The 20,653-nt window shown below is 38.0% G+C and overlaps 1 protein-coding gene across 1 annotated transcript in view; it reads right to left on the reverse strand.

The window, feature by feature from the left end:
• Nucleotides 1-20,653, reverse strand: part of sorcs2 (sortilin-related VPS10 domain containing receptor 2) — a 462,702-nt gene that overhangs the window by 87,341 nt on the left and 354,708 nt on the right. The window contains exons 4-5 of the mRNA XM_028475153.1: nt 17,379-17,541; nt 11,697-11,772 (exon numbers count right to left, since the gene is read on the reverse strand). Of these exons, the coding sequence (XP_028330954.1) occupies nt 11,697-11,772; nt 17,379-17,541 (239 nt within the window). The remainder of the gene's footprint in view (nt 1-11,696; nt 11,773-17,378; nt 17,542-20,653) is intronic.

Here is a 20,653-nt window from a genome sequence, read left to right on the forward strand (position 1 = left end):
TTAAAACAATGCAGCTAAAAGTCAAGGGGAAAGTGCAACAAGACACAAGAGGATACAAATATGTATATATATTGTATATATATATATCTATTATTAAATCCAATTTAGTGATTTAAAAGAATTTCAACACATCTGAATGCTTTAGAAGGGTCTTAAAACATGATTTTAAAAAGCATCTCAAATGTAAGAATAATGTTAGAAGCATAATAATTAAGAGAGGTTTCCACTCTTCCACACTGGCCAATCAGTGCATTGCTTCCATTTCCAGTTCGTCAACCAACACAGCCTACCACAGACACGCTGATTATTACAGAGAGTGAGTCTGGCCTCACAGACACAGTGCTGATCATGTGGTTGTTACCAGAGAAGCTCCATCAGCCGTCTTTATTTTATGACATCGCTTCAACCACAAACTTCATTATCTTGGTAAGTGACCTTTACCTTGTAACTCAACACAGAGGCTACGCTTCAGTCCGTAAACGTTTTGTAATGTTCATTTAGCTGTATGTTTACGTGTATGGAACGTTTATAACAGCCAGGAAAAGCCATTAATTCATGTTGGCATGTGTTCAGGAGACACATTGTGTTGTTGGAAAACATTTTGGTTCCACTACTCTCGGTTTATGTGGTGTAGGTTTACCCGCCCATCGTCGAGCTCAAGCGAGGCCCGTGTATGTGCTGAAGCTAGCCCCGTTGCTCGTGTCGGAACGTCGCGTTATAGGTTGACGAAGATGTATCCTTGTAACATATGTGGAGAAAGCATTCAGTCTGTAAAAGCATGTGCGCTACACTGTAGATTGCACCGCAATGAACTAGAGATGGGAACCTCTGGGTACCTCACGATACGATACGCTATACAAAGCTCACGATAACGATTATCTCACGATATGATGCTACTATGTTTATCGATATATGTCAGAAATCAATCTATGATAATCTATGGCACAACAAGAAAAAAAAAAGAAAAAATACAATTTTTATTTTATATCTCTGAAAGACAATAAATTGAAAAAGTGTCCTATGAACAGTGACACTATTTTAGTGCAACATTTCTGTAAATAAGTGTCAACATACCAATGTAAACCAATAAGTATCTCCAACAGTGCTTTTTGTAAACAAAAAAATAGGGTCTTTCTCACCAGTGACACCATTATAGTGCAATATTCTAGTAAACAATATATTGGTTCCTTCAACAAACAGTGACAAAATTTCTGTGAAGACGTACCTGCACATTTTAGTAAAAAGGCAGAAAAGGTTTTGAAAAATAAAAATAAAAATAAATAAATAAATAAATCGATACTTAGCAGGAGCCTATCGATAATCGATTGTGCGGAAAATATCGCGATATATCGCCATATCGAGATATCGTCACACTCCGACAATGAACCCCGACTTATTTCCAAATGTGTTGGGACGAGTTGTAAGCAGGCGTTTTCTGGATATACAGTTTTAAAGTCACATTTCTATCGTCACCATAACAGCACACATTATTGTCTGTGGTAGGTTACGCCAACAAACCTACTCATTGTGTTTGTAGTGCATAGTGTCTCAGTATGTGATTTCGGACACAGGCTAAATGACTCCTTGACATATCCCACCCTAAATCATTAATTTTTTTATTCTTAGCTTTGCTGCTGAAACGTTTATGTTGAGCATAGACCCAGAGATTGTCAATAACTACAACACTTCCTTCACATATGACATTTGGAAGTTACTACTGCTTCAACATACAATACCCAGTGGAACTACGGTCGACACTGGAGTTCCCCAATGGTAAAATATATTTTTGTTATAATCCTATATGTAAGTAAAACAAAATGTTTGTTTAAAATTTTTCTATGAACCAGTCATTTAACTTCAATCCCATTATGGACATGGTCTGTGTGAGCCGATCCCAGTGGACTCCGAGTGTAAAAGTATGTCTGAGTTCACTCTGGACAGGAAATCACAGATATACAAGTGTTCACTTTTACTCTGACTGTAAAGTTGGATACTATTTTAAAATGAAACATGCAGTTTGGTTAAGTCCAGTCATCAGTGAGCAAGAAAAATGATTAACCCCTTTAACCTGCCATTACCTCTATCTTCTCCAAGCATGGACGGGTGTTGCCAAATAAATGAGGGCTCTCAAAATCAAAATTTTCACAAATAATTCAGTTGTAGATGTCTCCGATCCTCCAATATATGCAAATCCAACAAAACTGAAACAATATAGCAAAGGGCTTACATCACAAGATTTTTTATCTGAAATTGTTTAAAGAATTCGTATTATTCCACGAAATTGTCCTAAATTAAATAAAAATTGGACATATTCAGTGCATTTACATATCATTCATATATGGAACAGAAAACTGTTATGCAGTATGATGCATAACCCATCATACTGCTCACCCTGCTTCACACCATTTGCACTGACGTCCACCCCATAAATCATTACGTGCGATCAGTACAAGACGAAACCTTGTCTGCAGTGGTAGCATTTCCGAGCATCGGAATGAGTGTACCATATTTTTCCTGCAGTCTGTGCCTTCTCCTCACCCTCCGCTCTCTTTTCAGTTTCAGGTGTCTTGATGCTGGAGCTGGTAGTTCCTGATCGATGGCTCGCGGCTCAACCAGTCTGTAACCCTCGGATGGACTGATCAATGGTTCGGGGCTCAACTTGTCTGGGTGGACTATCCATCTATTCTATTCGCCCTTCTGTTCACTAACCCTAAACTCTGCTGGAGACAATTTTTCCCATTGTCGCTAAATGCTTGTTCATGTGGATCTTATTGGGTTCTTTTTTTCCTACTATGGACTCTATATTTTGTTAAGAGCTTTGAGATGACTTTGTTGTAATTTGCGCTATATAAATAAAGTTCAATTGAATTGAAAACTAAGGCAGACTATTGTTGAAATGTCTTACTGGCTCCTGAACTAAAATGAGTTTGACACTTCTGCTCTATTGTATGGAAATGACTGATTGATGTAGACTACATGATGAAAAGCATTTGGACGAATGGCAGTTGCACCATCAAATAAACGGTTTAAACCCTTTCAAGTCCAAATACTTTGATCTGGAGTTTGTCCTATTGCAGCTTCAACGGCTGGTTTTGTAAGGCTTTCTATGTGATGTTGGAGTGTTTCTGTAGGAATTTGTGCTCATTCTTTTTGTAGGAAATGTATAGGGTCAAGGGCTGATGTTGGACAAGAAAGCCTAGCCCATGAGCTCCTTTCCAGTTCATCTTGAATGTAATGGGTTAGTGACTTTTTAATTGTACAAGGGTTTTAGAAACCAATGTCGGAGCATTTTGCACAGATTTGACCTGTTCTTCATGCTACTATTTAATGACTGGTCTGTTTGAAACAGTGTAGATCACAGCACATCAGTTTGTTGGAGACATTTAGTTCCACTGCTGCGAGGTGCACTTATGAACTCAGCCTTGCAGAACGCACTTTGAAGACTTCAATTTTATACCTTCATTCCTTTTTTAGAAACTCGCTGATATATACACTACAGTGCTTTCACTCTGTGTGCCCTTCAGTGAGCAGTAAACCAAGCCCATCCAGATAGAGCTCAGATTTAAAACCTTGTTACTTTCCCTATAAAGAGACTTTATGAGCAATTAGCAGCACTTTAGAGGGACTGTGGGGGTCAGAAAAGGAATGGGTATATGACAGATGAAGAGCTCACAAATGACAGATTAAACACTGAATGGTTAGTGGTTATTGTAGTAATCGGTTAAAGGGCAAGATTATAACACGTTGAACGCATAGCTAACACAATAAAAAATATCAATCTCTTTTGAATAAGCATTTTATAGCACGGACCTCCAGAAATGTAAATCTAGTTCGACACATTTTGGCCCCAAAATTACAACTACTGGTGCTAATTTACTGACAACGTGAAAAGGTCAAAAACACATATCCATTAACAAGTTTTTCGTTTACTTTATGTTGTTACTCTACGGCAAGGGTCACCAACCTTTCTGAAACTGTGAGCTACTTCAAAGCTAGTGAATAGTTTTTTTTCTGCTCGTTTTCAAAAAACATATATTTGTCACAATGTTCCAATGAAAATAAATGTATAACTTATAAAGTGCAGCAGTATGAAACTCTACTAACTCACTGACTACAGTACATCATTGCATTGATCTGTGTGGGTTTGAAGCCTTGCAAGTAAATCACATTTTAGATGGAACTCATTGGTGACAAGAGTTCCAGAACAGTCCTGAGGGCACCTCACATGGTCTATGTGGGGTATCTGGTGTCCGCGGGCACCATGTTAAGGACCCCAGCTCTATGGTTTTACTTTTTTTTAACGTTCACCTTTTCTAATGTCATTTACCTCAATGCAACCGGACTATGGTGCTGTATAAAACTGCTGAATACAATCATTTTTTATAGTGTAGTCCTCATAGATCAATAGATCGATGCCCTTTTAATCTTAAAAGGGTGTGAATTACCGCTGGAAAGTTTGTTTTAAAATATACTGTAAAAAGTTTCGCACTTTGCTTTGTGGGATATGGAGTCACATAGACGGATGCACATTTTTATCGTTATTTAGATTAGATTATTAGATAAGATTATCCTTTATTTTATCCCACAGTGGAGAAATTCATGTTTTCCCCAAAACTCTGTGAAAAGTTTTCTTCAAACTGTTGATGCAATTTTAAACTTTTACCTTTTTTTTGCACAAATGATCTTTGATTTATTGATCTATGAAGCCTGAACTATGTCTTTATTTGTTATAAAATATTGTGTCCAGCAGATTCAAGAAAAGCGAACTCTGGTTCTGAATGCTAACTCCACCAGACTTTCCGGCATGGTAATAAAACAAACTCTAAAGTAGGGATGTAACGATTAATCATAAGGCAGTTAAAAATCGATTCATAGGTATCACGGTTGATATCAATTTTCTGAAAATTGAATTGCAGTGCTTTTTTTTAAACAGCGGAGGGCGCTATCCAGAAGTGTAGGTGGCGGGCGGAATCTGCTACTACTTTCTTTCTGGCCGCCTTCTTCTCTTAAACATGTTCATAAATGATTCCTTACCCCTTTAGCACCGAGAGAATATCAGTAATATTACGTGAATATCTGTAAAAGTCACGTTTTTCTATTAGCTCTGTCTGCTAGCATAGCATCTCTTCTTCACTGCACAGATTACCTGCATGCCAACCGACCACTGGGTTACCAGCGCCCTCTGCTGGTCCAAACAAATATCTGACGTAAATACAGTGCACACTGGTTTTTTTTTTTAAAGTTCAATTGTTAAGGCACAAAATACATTTTCAGTTGCACTTTTAAAAAGAAAAAGAACTATTATGCAGTTTTGCATTGTTTACTATAGAACCATAATTTAAATTAATAGGCTTCTTCTTCATTTGTATTATTCCTTTATTTATTTAATTCAAGTATTATTTTTAGTTAAATTGCATTGTTCTGAATAGTTTATCAAGGGATTCTTTTGACAATAAAAATAAAATAATACAGTATTTTCTAGTTTTTTTTCCCCCAAAAAAATAAAGAAATATTTTTCAATCATTATCTGTCTACAGTCCCATTCTGTAAAATAAATCGTCAGAGAATCGTATCGTGAATCCAGTATCGTGAATCGAATCGTATCGGGAGTAGAGTGAATCGTTACATCCCTACTCAAAAGTGATTTATTTGTGGGCTAGGTACAAACGCTTTGAGCTTGGAACCAAATGTGGCCTAGAGCAGGGGTTCTCAACTGGTCTCACCCTGGGACCCACATTTTTCCACGGCCATTAAATCGCGACCCACATTTTTCAAAACTAGCTGTTGAAAACACACATTCTCTTTTTTTTTTTTTTTTTAAACATAAATCTTTATATTTTTTGCAACATGCACTTCACGCCATGTCTGTCAAAAGAAGAGTTTCTTTCAAAATAAAAGACACGTCCAACATGAGAGACTATTATTTTTGATCAGCTGTTCGCGACCCACTCAATACAGGTTCACGACCCACTTTTGGGTCCCGACCCACCAGTTGAGAATCACTGGCCAGGAGAACCGCCCATAGCGCAAAACAAGAAAAGACTAACATCGAAGCTTTGGGAATGCCATGTGGACGAACATGAAACAAGAAGGTTCCATTGGAACCAAACCATGGTTCCTGTTGTGAAAGAAGAAGCCAAGAACATGTCTGTCAATTGCTTTAACAATAAACAACCCCAAAAATGGTCTATTCTTCTACCCATCCATCTATGGTCCTTTAGTTTGAATCCAGTTGTCCAGCTCCTCTTGTTTGCAAACACAACAGCTACACCTTCAGAAATCAAATAACCTCTTTTCCACAACCAACACCTGGCAGAGAAAACTCACGTCTCGATGTCTGCAGTTTGTTTCTGTCGAGAATGTGGACAAAACTGTTTCACAGATGAAGCGCGAGTTGTCGTTTTTAGTGTTGAAAACAACTTAAAACTGTCACAGTGGACGCTGTTTACTTTTAACAGAGAAAAAATAATTAGGTGTGCTAGACGTGTTTTCAAAGACAAGTTTAGAAAAGACCGTCAAATGAGTATTTAACTGTAACTGCCTCATGATATTTCTGAAGGTTCTGGCAGCTGTGATGTGAACGCGTCAGAGCATTAAAGTCAATTTTCTCCTTTGTAAAAATGATGCAATCGCATCTTTTAAGAGATAAAACCAATTTAGAAGATTATTTGCTGAAAGTAAAATGACATTTTTAGATTTTTGGACGTATGACGGAATTAAAATAAGATAATAATCTTGAACCATCGTGTGTTTTCTGACTATAACTTACAACTTATTTATATCGGTATTTACTTCAATCACTGCCAATATCAGTCTATAGGACCTTTACATTTGAATTGACTTGAAGTAATGCATCCACGAGGAGCTGCTCTGAGTTTCAGACTATGGGGAATTATAAAACATGGTGACTTTTTACGAATAATGAACATTTTGATCAAGACATACAAACATGTTGAAAGATTTTCACCAGCTCTCACAAACAGTCTTTAGGAAATCAGGATTTATTCGTATGTTTTATTTTTAGGCCGATCCACCGCACTCAAAACACCACATTTGGGGGCCAAAAGAAACCAAAAAAAAAAAGAAAATCGATTTCTCATTTATTTGCGAGTCAAATATTACGACGGTTGGTGGTACCGAATAATTGGCACATACCAATATATAAATGGGGCCTATTATACCGTACGAGTCATTTTTTTCAAATGACTACTCCTCCGTTTGTTCTTGTCAGATCGGGGGCTGTTTTTTTTTTATTTTATTTTTATTTATTTTTTTTTTTTTAAAATGGGGCACGGGGGCCTACCCCCCATTTCCGGTAATTTTCAAATTAATGGGAACATAGTCGTGTGATATATTGTTTCAAAGGTAATTCAATGTAGATTACGATTATGCCTCACATATTTTGAGGAGGGGCCCGGGGTCCCACCCCTTTTTCCGGTAATTTCTAAATTTATCGTGTGATGCATTGTTTCAAAGGCAGTTCAACGCAGATTAAGATTTTACGCTGCACAATTTGATTTGTTTTACTCTGTGGAACCGAGTCATTCGAATGAATTCTCGGGAATGTGGTACGTGCTATTCGACGCAGAGATGTTCCGCCGCCCCAGCCGTAGTTCATCAGAACTTGTTATGGAACTGCTCCAATTTTATTATTCAATTATGGAATTCTTCACTCTGAAATAGAGCTTCATCTAAAGGTCAACATATAAACACATAAGTACTGTAAATTACAAGTTTCTCATAAGTCCCTTGTTTGGTATAAGGAGATGCCCAAAGCGAGAAAAGTAAAAAAAAATAAACAGAATGACTGACACTGATGTTGAGATTTAGAACTGGGACTCCCATTCATCCCAACTCTCCTTTCACTTACATTATTTTCAGTATTTGAATTTTATCACCAAATCTTGCGTGGCTTTTTTATATTCATTGTTTGTTTTCGTTGTCGATTTGAGCGATGCAAACTTCGTTTTTTTCTTAACCACAAAAGTTAATGATGCTTTTCATGCAGATCGACAATTGGAAGAGACCATTAGCTATAAATTGTTTGGCCTCAACCGAACACATTCATGTAAACCGTGTGTATGTGGTTTGTGTGTAATGGCTGCCATTTTTCTGCTGTTTTGCTGCTTTAATGAGTGCAAGGGCAGAGATAAGGTATAGGTCAGAGAACAGAGAGCAACAGTTCTATCCGCTCTGACTCACATGTAGAGTTACTCGTCTTTACGAGGTGAGGTCGAAGCCTTCACATTTGTGCAGGTCTGACACCCTGCAGGCATTTCTAAAATCCATCCATTTTCTGAGCTGCTTTTTCAGGGTTGCGGGGGACTGCCGGTGCCTATCTCCGGAGTTAGGCGGGGGTCCACCCTATACAGAGTGCCAGTCCATTGCATGGCAACACACAGAGGGAAACACTCACATTCACTCCTACGGACAACTAGGAGACTCCAATTATTTCTAAAATAAAATACTGAAATTATACTTAATAAACCAGCATAGTTTAAATAAATGACTCATTATTTTTTTTTCTAAATATCTATTAACAGATTAGCCAATACCGCGAGTCTATTATTATCAACTTAATAACTATGAACCAATAATATGCAGTTTATATTTTAGACATTGCTTTCTGTAGTCTTCTTTCAAGTCTAACAATGCTTTAACAGACAAAGGTAAGTAAAATAGTTTCATAAAACATGACAATTAACAGCAAAACTAAAATAAAGCACATTTTTCTGAAAAAAAAAATAAAAAATTGAGTTTGTTTTTTACGTACCAGTTTTTTTTATTTCAAAGATGAGTTATCAAATAAGCCTTGCAAAACGGGAACTGCTAAAAGTGTGGCTACTTGGGCAAACCTCGTTACACTCAATTCACTTGATATTTTTTTAAAACTAAATTGTAACGGCAAAATACAATATAGTAGATAAATAAGTGGTTTTTGTTCATAAGGTTTAAAATTTATTTTCTCTCTTTTTAAAAAACAAGTCAATCACCTTTATTATGCATATTAACAATCTGTCCTTGAAATATGTCATGTATACCAGCGTTGAAAGGATCTGAAAGTATTCGGTCCGTGAAAATGTTAGCTACATGTTAGCTACATGTTAGCTAGTTGCTCTGTACAGGATAATAAAGTGTGACTATGTTAGTTAGCTACATGTTAGCTAGTTGCTCTGTACAGGATAATAAAGTGTGACTATGATAGTTAGCTACATGTTAGCTAGTTGCTCTGTACAGGATAATAAAGTGTGAATATGTTAGTTAGCTACATGTTAGCTAGTTGCTCTGTACAGGATAATAAAATGTGACTATGATAGTTAGCTACATGTTAGCTAGTTGCTCTTTACAGGATGCTAAAGCGTGACTATGATAGTTAGCTACTTGTTAGCTAGTTGCTCTTTACAGGATGTTTAAGCATGGCTATGATAGTTAGCTACATGTTAGTTAGTTGCCCTTTACAGGATGCTAAAGCATGGCTATGATAGTTAGCTACATGTTAGCTAATTGCTCTTTACAGGATGGTAAAGCGTGGTTGTGATAGTTAGCTACATGTCCGCTAGTTGCTCTTTACAAGACGCTAAAGCGTGGCTATGATAGTTAGCTACATGTTAGTTAGTTGCTCTTTACAGGATGCTAAAGCATGCTTATGATAGTTAGCTACATGTTAGCTAGTTGCTCTTTACAGGATGTTTAAGCATGGCTATGATAGTTAGCTACATGTTAGTTAGTTGTCCTTTACAGGATGCTAAAGCATGGCTATGATAGTTAGCTACATGTTAGCTAGTTGCTCTTTACAGGATGTTTAAGCATGGCTATGATAGTTAGCTACATGTTAGCTAGTTGCTCTTTACAAGACGCTAAAGCATGGCTATGATAGTTAGCTACATGTTAGCGAGTTGCTCTTTACAGGACGCTAAAACGTGGCTATGATAGTTAGCTACATGTTAGCTAGTTGCTCTTTATAGGATGCTAAAGTGTGGCTATGATAGTTAGCTACATATTAGCTAGTTGCTCTTTACAGGAAGCTAAAGCGTGGCTATGATAGTTTGCTACATGTTAGCTAGTTGCTCTTTAAAGGATGCTAAAGTGTGGCTATGACAGTTAGTTACATGTTAGCTAGTTGCTCTTTACATGATGCTAAAGCGTGGCTATGATAGTTAGCTACATGTTAGCTAGTTGCTACTTACAGGATGCTAAAGCATGGCTATGCTAGTTACAGTAGCTACATGTTAGCTATTTGCTCTTTACAGGATGCTAAAGCATTGCTATGATAGTTTGCTACATGTTAGCTAGTTGCTCTTTAAAGGATGCTAAATGATAGTTAGCGACTTGTTAGAAGGTGCTTGCTAGTTTTGATGTTCACAAGCTGCTAAAAATATGTCTTTACTACTTAGCTATTTATTAGCTAATGACAGATAATGACAACATAATGTCAGCCTTATGTATAAAACCTCAAGTAAGTGTTTGCGAAACCTGAAGCTGTTTTTGTTGAGACAGAGCGTTTCTGGGAAATTAGAAATTAAAATAGCAATATAACAAGTATAAGGTGAAGGACCTGAAAATATACAGTAACTGTTAAATCTGTATGACGTGTTTGAAAGTGTTAAACATCTCTCTGCTGTACGTGCCATCGCTGCTCTAGGAGCACCGGAACCATCAAACAACTCGTCTGTGAAAAAGGCTCTGCTTCACTACGACCACGTCATCGATAGAAATCACTATTTTCAGTAAAATCGTAGCGCATTAAATTGATTTAATAGCACACGATACAGCTGTAGGTTGTAATGTTTCAGCAATATTGTGTAATTGATAGTTTGTTTCACGCTGTGGTTTGGGGTTTGAATAAAAAAAAAGTAAATCTAAATGTTTTTATAATGCTTCAAACACCCATGAAATTGGATAAGTCATTATCTTTGATGAAAGACTGATACATTTTTGCAGATTTTATAGCTAATATACTATTTTAAAATATTGTTGCTCGCTTTAATGCTTTGAATTGGTGATAAAAAAAAATAGTTGGATTTCACTTGACAAAACTGGCAAAACCAGCAGACCGTCATCCCTTTTTCTTCTGCTATAATTTTACATACAATGAGTAATGTGTCAGAAGTTTATTCAGTGTCACATATCTTCTCTATTTGGAAACTATTGCCAAAAGAAAAAAAAATATGACAAAAAAAATATGGCCATTTATTATTAAACCAATGGGTTACATTTTGTCCTAAACATAAGAATATTCAACAATAGAGAAAAAAATGCATAATAAAGTAATTAGGAAGACCATGAAAAATAACCCCCAATAAATCCAATGAAATCAACATGAACTTTTTAGACGTATCCAATACTCTTTTTTTGTGATATCAGACCAATAACTGATATCAATAATAATAATAATAATAATAATAATAATAATAATAATATAATAATAATAATACACTTGAATCAGCTTGTCAGTCAAAAAAATGTAAGTTGATTAGTGTTATTAGTCTCGTATTCTTCGTTTTTTACTGCTTTGGAGTAAAACAGGTCTACATGTACTTTTACATCATTTTACATTCTTCACCTTTAATGCTTTGTGCTAATTCTAGGCCGTAAAAATGACCCGTTTTTAACTCATATCATCGTCTGCTTGTGTGTTCCATGTGGGGAGTGCAAGTCATTTGATGTGCGACAGCATCGGAGAAAGTTTAACTGACCAGAAGACTTTGTCCTTTGTCACTCTCTCCTGAAGCAGTGTCCACTTGAAGCCCAGATCTGTCGACGCGAAACAACTGCACAAAGAAAAAAAAAAAAAAAAAACAGGAGAAACAGCACTAATTAGGAATAAACACAAATGGTAAAACATGTAAGGTTCCAAATATCATTATGTGGTGGTGGTTCCTTTACAGCAGTGGTTCTAAACCTTTTGAGAGAATCTGTCAAATTTAATCAAGGTAACAAATGGTTCAAGTTCGAAAAAAACACCATTCAGTAATTGTTTAAGGTATAGTCAGCGTGTGATAATAACTCCCAATAGGAGTGCAATATGATAAGTGTCTATGTGTAGGTATGTATTGAATAGTAGTATTGAATCCAACTTTCTTCTATGCTTAAACGAACCTTGGAGGCGAAATAAAGAATTTCACTCAAAGTTCTTAAGCTTTGGAAAAAAGGAAAACGTTCGGAATGTGATTGTCAAACACCTTATTTTTTATTTATTTTTAAAGTTGCTTAATTTCCCTAAATACTACATTCATGCTTTCAGCTATTTTTACTTCCCTGCAATGAAGTAATACAATAATTTAGCACTTTACAGTACCGTTTTAAGCTAAATCTAGAGAGCTTTATATCACACATGTCAAAGTCAAGGCCTGGGGGCCAAATCCGGTCCTTTAGAGCATCCAATTCAGCCCGCAGGATACAGTTAAAAATGAATTATTGTGTAAATGACCAAATAATTCAGTTGTTGATATCTGAAATTCACCAAGTTACTAAAACTCTACAATATTTTTAGGGGCTTGCAGTTTTCCTTTGTTTATATCACACGAATGCAGTCATTTTTAATTGCGAATTGTGGAAACAACACTGCATTTTCCCCACCAATCTTGCACGCGCAATTTCCTCTAAATAACACAAAAATTGGATACCAAAATCAAATCATTTTGAAATAAAAATCCAACAGGGACTGATATTGAAAATTATTGCGCAATTGATGTGCAATAGCCTGTGGAACACCCTCCCAGACCGCCTCTGGGCCCCGCCAAACGGTGAACGCTTTTAAGAAAAGACTTAAAAACTCATCTTTTTACACAAGATTATTTTCGCAGGTTAAATGCTTGTTTCGTCCTGTCTTTTCATACATGTTGTGTTGTATTTTTTAATCTTGTCGCACTTTGAGATTTGGTATCAAATGTAAAGTGCACTAAAAATAAATGTATTATTATTATGTTAACATTTTTCTTTTTACCCACCTAAAATCTTGCAGCCCACTTGAGTTCAAACTTGTCCATATTTGGCCCCTGAACTATCTCTGCCTTACACAAATCACACATTTTGGTGGGAAAGTGCTATATATCTCTGCCAATCTCGATTGTTTTAGGCAAAACTGTTTCATGATTGTGCCTTAGATTTCACTTTAATCATAATCAAATCAAGAAACACCTGGTTTAAGGCGTGAATTAGCTAGGGCACCTTGATAGTTTGGTGTGTGGTGAAGTATCAAAAAACCTGTGAATAGGAAAGCCTTGGCAGGGGCTTCTTCAATTAGCAGGTGCAGCACTGTGGGGCTACACTATGTTAAACAATAATACATTATGTATTAATGTCAACTGACTAAATTAATGTTGCAGAGAAGATGAGAAGTTTGACCCACACTGGCTTTCTCGTGCAGCTCTTCTTAAATGGAGTCTTCTATCAACTGCATAATCGTTTGCCTTTTTTTTTTTTTTTGGCAGACATTAGATTGTGACTCAGTGCAAAACCCATTACAAAGGCTCAAGTTTGACTGACATCCTAAAACTCTGGAAGTAATTACCGGAACTGTAACTTCTGGGCTGGATGGAAGTCCAAGCACTGACTGACCAGTCAAAGAACTAAATAAAAGAAATTGTGCACAGCTCACCAGTAGTTCTTTTCATGGGAACTCTTAATGAGGCTTTATTCTACGTAATACGCACGTGGAGTCACCAACGGCACTGTGACGTGATTATTCAGAACACTGTGACAAAAATAATGAAATGAAAACATTGTTGCCCTTGTTAGAAAGTGACAATGCTTTAGAATTGCATGAAAATTGGATGAAGGAACTGAGGTCCAGATACTCCACAGATCAGATTTAATCCTTGTAGCAAACAATTCTGTAAAATCTCAATGAAGTTAAAATTAAGCTTGTTTTTTTTACCTGTGCCAAAGAGGTCATATTTTCAGAACTACATCAAATAACTAAATGGATTTGACAACCTTTTAAACCAATGCCATTAGAAGATTCCATTACATTTTGAAGGGGATCTGGATCAATAATTGATTCTGGATTAATGTAGTTCATCATAAAACCCCTTCTCTCATAAAAATAAAATTCAGATCTCGGTAAGTTAATTGACCAATTTTGTTGAAAATTTGACTCAGTTATGCCGTGTCGGTTCCTCGGGTTACCCCACCCAGTTTCAGCTGGATCGGATCAGAATTGTGCATTTAATGCCCATACATTTGGACACATTTGGAAACCTCTTGCAAAGTGTGAATGACCATTGTGCATGATCAGGATCAGTTGATTCAGATAACTGTCGATATCTGGGCAAAGAGGAGATTGGCTCTTGCCGAAGGTTTCTCACTGAGTGCAGTGTTCTCGTGCTCTCATGAGTTTAGTGGTATTTTTGCAACATTTACATCACACCATATCTTTTGAATTCAAGCTTGAATGCTGGAGTGTTAATGCTTAAAATAGTGAGATTCTAAACAGAGAATAACAAACACTTTTACCTTTGTCTGTGGCTCGGATGCTATGTTCTTACAGCGCAGCCTATATAATAAGGTGGACAGTATTTGTATTTTGTATTATCTTACAGGACTGAGGCTTCTCTGCGTCACCACAGAATACATTAATTAATTAATTAATTAATCGGTCTGAAATAGGATGTAACGATTAATCGTATAAGGCAGTTAAAAATCGATTCATAGGTATCACGGTTGATATCGATTTTCTGAAAATTGAATCGCCGTACTTTTTTTAACCACAAGTGTAGGCGGCGGGCGGAGAGTCTGCTAATACTTCTTTCTGGCCGCCTTCGACTCTTAAATATGTTAATAAATGATTCATTACCCCTTTAGCACCGAAAGAATATCTGTAATTACTTGAATATCTGTAAAGTCACGTTTTTCTATTAGCTCTGTCTGCTAGCATAGCTTCTCTTCTTCACTGCAAGAATTTCTGCATGCCAATCCGACCACTGTGTTACCAGCGCCCTCTGCTGGTCCAAACAAATATGACGTAAATCAGTGTAATCACGGTTTTTTTTTTTGTTTAAGTCCAATTGTTAGGCACAAAATACATTTTCAGTGCACTTTTAAAAGAAAAGAACTATTATGCAGTTTTGCATGTTTTATTATAGAACCAGAATTTAATTAATAGGCTTCATTTTCATTCTATTATTCCTTTATTTATTTCATTCAAAGATTTATTTTTAGTTAAATTGCATTGTTTTTGAATAGTTATCAAGGGATTCTTTTGACAATGAAATATAAAAGGAAAATAGTACAGTATTTTCTAGTTTTTTTCCCAAAAAAAAATTCTTGTCTACAGTCCCATTTTGTAAAATAAATCGTGAGAGAATCGTATCGTGAACCCAGTATCGTGATTGAAATCGTATCGGGAGTTGAGTGAATCGTTACATCCCTAGTCTGAAAGCATCCGACGCGCGCAGGTTTTATAGCTGACTAATGTAGTTCAGTTGCATCAGAAAAAAATCACATCAGATCTACCCACGACGACGTGTTCACAGAGTGATTCCTCCCTCTTGGTCCGCAAAGATTTCCTCTTATTGCGCTAACTTACGGGATTTGATCGGCGTGTGCTGTCCTACGAAGCTCCATGGTGACTTAGGGCTGAACACCTAAACTGGTCGGGACCAGGTTTTGTCCTGGATAAGACCTGAGCGAGCATTGAAAGCCCCGCCTCCTGACCAATCAGATCTCTTGGAAAACGACCTGGCCAATAAAAGGAGGATCATTGTGAACACAGATCCCAGTGTGGCTCTGATCTGACGCTGACAGGAGAGAGAAAATATTTATCCTTTCAGTTGACCGATGACATCCTATAGCAAGCATATAGAATTTCATCTGATGAACTGACCTTCATTAGTCAGCTTATAAAGCCAGCGTGCCATCAGGCGCTTTCAGACCGATACATAATTAATGAATTCTTACATCGATGTAACGTATTCTGTGGTGATGCAAAGAGCCTCAGTCCTGTAAGATAATGTAAAATACAAATATGTCCACCTTATGATGTAGGCTGATCTTTAGGAACGCATCAGAGCCACAGACAAGGTAAAGTGAAAGTGAAACTGTCAGAGTGTCTGTATATAATCGCACTCATTTAAGCATTAACACTCTTGCATTCATTCCTTCCTGCTTTTACTGCAGCAACAGTGTTGTTTTTGGTGTTAAAGGTGCAGTCTGCAAACTCTTATAAAAGTGACTTTTGTCATCTTTGCTAAAGCTGTCACTATGTAAGGACAGCTTTACATGAAACTAGTAGTTTGTGTGAAAAAACAGGACTCTTGGTCCCCCCTGCTGCTCCTGCAGCCCTTGCAGATTGCCACGAAGCAACCACGACCGAGCAAGAAAGAAACCAATCAGAGCCAGGATTGTGTTTGATGGGCGTGTTGCTCACAGTCCCCGCCCCTTTCCCTGGGCTGGAGCTCCGTCATTTTTACAGTGTATGGTCTGGAGGGGTAGAGATGGAATTGGTGACTTTCTGCCTTGAAAGGTAATTACTGCTGCTTGATTTACATTATGTTTGATTTGATCACTTAGCGAGTTGTAATCAAGATTCGTAGGACCAGCTTCTCTCTGACAGGTGAAGCCTGCTAGCGGAGATAATCCCAGGATATAATATCTAGCTTCATAGTGCATTTTTTTTTTTGGTGTCATTAAGTGTATTTTGTTGTTTTGTTCTTTTTATTATTCAGTTCTTATTATTCTTACTTTGTGCATTGTTGTTGTCGTTTTGGGAGTTGCTGGTAATATTTAGTATGACTATAATTTTTTTAACTAAAAATAAACATTATAAAACCCCATATTTTTAATGCTTTCATTTGTTAATTTTCCTCTATCTCTCAACTAACCCCTGTAGTGCCATTGCGTACCCCCATTTGAGAAACACTGTCATAGGGGATATGATATTGGGGCCATCTCTTGATGGGGAAGGAATTTTAAGAACCCTGAGATAAGTAACCCATGCCAGCACAAAGAGAACATGCAAAGCCCACATGGAAAGTTTCCAGGGTGTGACCTATATATCAAAGTCAGCGCCTTCTTGCTGTGAGGCCAAAGTTATCCCTACGAAGCCACTGAGCTGCCACTGACACACACTCCTAAAGTGTGTTTGCATGTTCAGACTTCAAAGAGTTTCCCGCTGAAGGCTAAGTCAAATGCTACATGTTTGGAATATGGGAGGTAAGCGTCTGAATTTAGGGCTGCGGGGTATATTCCAGTGCAGCTCTGCAGCTGTGTTCTTGCGTGGTTAATCCAGTTTCCTCTGAGCTTTGCTGGCATGTGTGCTATAGGAAATGGAATGCATTGCTGCCCTGGCACCAGGAGCGCTTCACTCCTGCTACACGAGTGACACTGCTGTGGCATCCAATTCAAATCGGCTCTAAAGTCTGTAGTAATGCGTACCTGGCCGTCCTTGCAGTACGCCAGCAGCTTGTCTTCCTCTTTGGGATGAAAGACCACCGTTTCTGGAGGGAAAGCGATGGATTGTCGCTGGAAGGAGGAGCCCTCATCTGTGCTGATGAACAGCATCTGATCGCGTTCATTAATGGACGAGCCGACCAGCACCACCTGAGAAGGACAAAAGATGAATAGTCGTCATGAATAATTTTTCTGCTTGGTCAGCAGTCCTATCCACGAAACCTATTGATATCATATGCATATTCATATCTCTTGCTTGCAGTGGGAAAAAAAAACACTAATGCATTTAGAGCCACATGGCCACAGTTATTGAAATCCTCTCAGTCAGACTGTAAGAACGTTCCATAAACCGTCTGTGCTTCTTCGACCTTAGCCACACCGCATTGATTATCTATTCAGAGTTTAGAGTTCAAAAAGTGAAGCTATTACCCGGGGGGGGGGGGGGGGGGGGGGCTCACAAGGACCTGTCAGCACACCAGTCACGATCGTCTCCCAGGCACTCAGGAGTCAGTCTACCAATAAGAGAGATCAATACGATCTAATGAACCAATCAAGCTTAACTGAAGTTGGAAAGTAGTCAGGACAATGCTAGTGCAGTATTATTAGTGTTGTTTACAGCTGGCCCTGACAGCCTGTTGTCTCCACTAAGGAATAAATCACTTGCTAAAAGCTACATTCTGTATCCGTTTCATTCTGTTTGGAAGGGTTTAGATCTATAGAACACAATGTAGAGGAACAGATACGTATTGACGAGTCAGATAATCGAGAATGTGTCACCATGCTTCTTTTATGTCTTCTTAGTGCTGAAGCCTTCGTATTGTTTCTTTACAAACACAACCAACACAACGTTAAGTTTATTTCCCACAATCTACTGTATATGCCAGCGTGAGACTGGGAATTTGTCAATTATTCTAAAAAGCGGTTGGTATTTGGACTAAAAAATGCAGTTTCTTAATTAAAACTTTTGATAGCAGTAATTAGTCTTTTGTTTTTTTTTAAGAAATACACTAGCTTGATCTTAAAAAATGCCTACATTAACCTCACACTTTGACTACCATATGTGATATCACAAAATTATTTTCTGAAGAAATGTTGTTAAATGAAATGACATTATTTGTACTGCAGAAGGAAATATGGTCATAAAGAAAGTAAGCAAGATGCTAGACAGATTAACAATTGCTAACAGTACAGTCCTAAACATGGCAAAAAAACTTCCACCAATAAATCCTTTCTTTGAAAAAAAAATATATTTTTTTTCAATTTTAGGGCAATTTTTTGGCAACATTTCCCACGTTATTAACTGCAAAGGTAAAGCTATCTTTTCCTCACTGGCAAATAAATCCTTGACAGAAGTTCGTATAGCAAAAGTGAACTTTGAAAAAAAAAAGAGTAAACTATGTTTTTCACCTTAAAATGAACTTTTATTAGAAGGTATTGACAAAGTCTGTCTCTGAGAGCTCCCAGTAGGGGTTTCAAAGGGTGTCCAGAAACAAGATGTGTTTTAGTGCTCTGCTCAAGGACAAGCTCAAATGTATATAGTAGATCTAGATGCTAGAGCTGTAACACAACACTTCTAATCCCATCTGAGAAAACTGAGGGTTTTTTTTCTAACTGAATACATAACCACAGCATTGCATATACATAAATTGTTGCACAGCCTCAGATGATGTATAAACTGTAAACAAATACAGTTTAAGGACTATGCCTAATGTTTTTCAATTTATTATAAGGGAATCATGACCACTTTTAGAACCCCTGCTAAATACATTATAAGTTTCTTAAAGTGAGACTCGGTTATATAGCCCATTTCCAATTCCAACCTTCAACGAAAACAAATCTGTGTCTTTTCTTCCAGCAACTCTAGCTTTTTTCTTTTCAGGCAACACTTCAGAGGCTAAACTTCCTAAACATCCTTTCACCCAGGGGTGTCAAACTCATTTTAGTTCCGGTGTGGCATACAACCTTGTCTGATCTCAAGTGGGCTGCACCAGAAAAATCCACTTATAACCTCTAAATAACACCGGACCCACAGGACAGCTGGATGGTTTGTGTTGTACATTGAAAAAAGATGGTGTGATTAGGTTTTAGGACATGGTTTTCTGACTTTGACTTTTTGCAATAAAAATGGTTTTGCTATAAAGGACGTATGCTGTGAATCAACGTACCCCTTTAAAGGCACACTAGTGCAACTTCTGTGGTAACTTCCACACAAGTGCCCCTAGTGGCCAAAAGCATCGCAGCACTGTCGCAAAGATTAACAAACATTCAGTCGGGCCAGCCTCCCTTTGTTTTTTGATTGTGTATGCAGACAGTAGTTGACCTGTAACTTCGGGATAAGGATTGGCGAAAGGGGCCGACAACGGCGGCGAGGCCAGGGAGTAGGGGGAAGCGTCATTGGTGGTGAAGAAGGCCGAGTGCCGGGACTCCAGCGGCGGGGAAAAGAGTGCAGCGGTGGCGGCTGCTCCTCCAGCCCATAGACTGTAGCCGCGGCGCGAGCCCAGCCCTGAAAGCCAATCCTGAACCTGAAGTTACAGATATGGCTAGCCGACTTCCCTTACTAAAGAATCCACGTTTAACTGAACGATCGCCGTGATTAGTGCACCATTAACACAACATGAAACTTCCATATTGCGCTCTGTTGGCTGTAAACAGAGGCTAACTTGTTTCAGCTGCCCACAGCAATGGCGCCGGTCGGGAAATGCCAGTATGTAGTGACGTCACATGGGAACTATATATATCCGAGCCTGTGTCACGTACTGCCGTATAAGTTAAATGTTCTCCAGGCATTATTCAGGTCACATGACCTGGTGAAGACAGTCTGTCTCCTCCAACTTACATAGTTGGTATTCCCCGCTTGTAGCATTGATACTGTCAAGGAATCATTTAGAATGACTCATATGGGTCAACTCTTTAGGTCAAAAAGTCCACGGTGTGCCTTTAAATTAATTTAGCGATGTCTGAGGAATGACCATCAAATACCTGGAACAGGATAATAGGATGTTTTACTTGACCGTGGCTCAGGTGGTAGAGGGTCGTCTTCTGATCGAGAGGTTGGGGGTTCGATCCCAGTACCTGACTATGTGTCGAAGTGTCCTTGGGCAAGACACTGAACCCTAAGTTGCCTCCCAGTGGTCGACTAGCGCCTTGCCACGGCAAGTCCTGTCCCACTGGTGTGAATGTGAGAGTGATAGGGTGAATGAGCTGATGTGTAAAGCGCTTTGAGACTGCTTCAGTGTGGGGATAAAGCGCTATATAAATCAAG

Source organism: Gouania willdenowi, chromosome 18, assembly GCF_900634775.1.
Source record: "Gouania willdenowi chromosome 18, fGouWil2.1, whole genome shotgun sequence".
NCBI classification, from domain to species: domain Eukaryota; kingdom Metazoa; phylum Chordata; class Actinopteri; order Blenniiformes; family Gobiesocidae; genus Gouania; species Gouania willdenowi.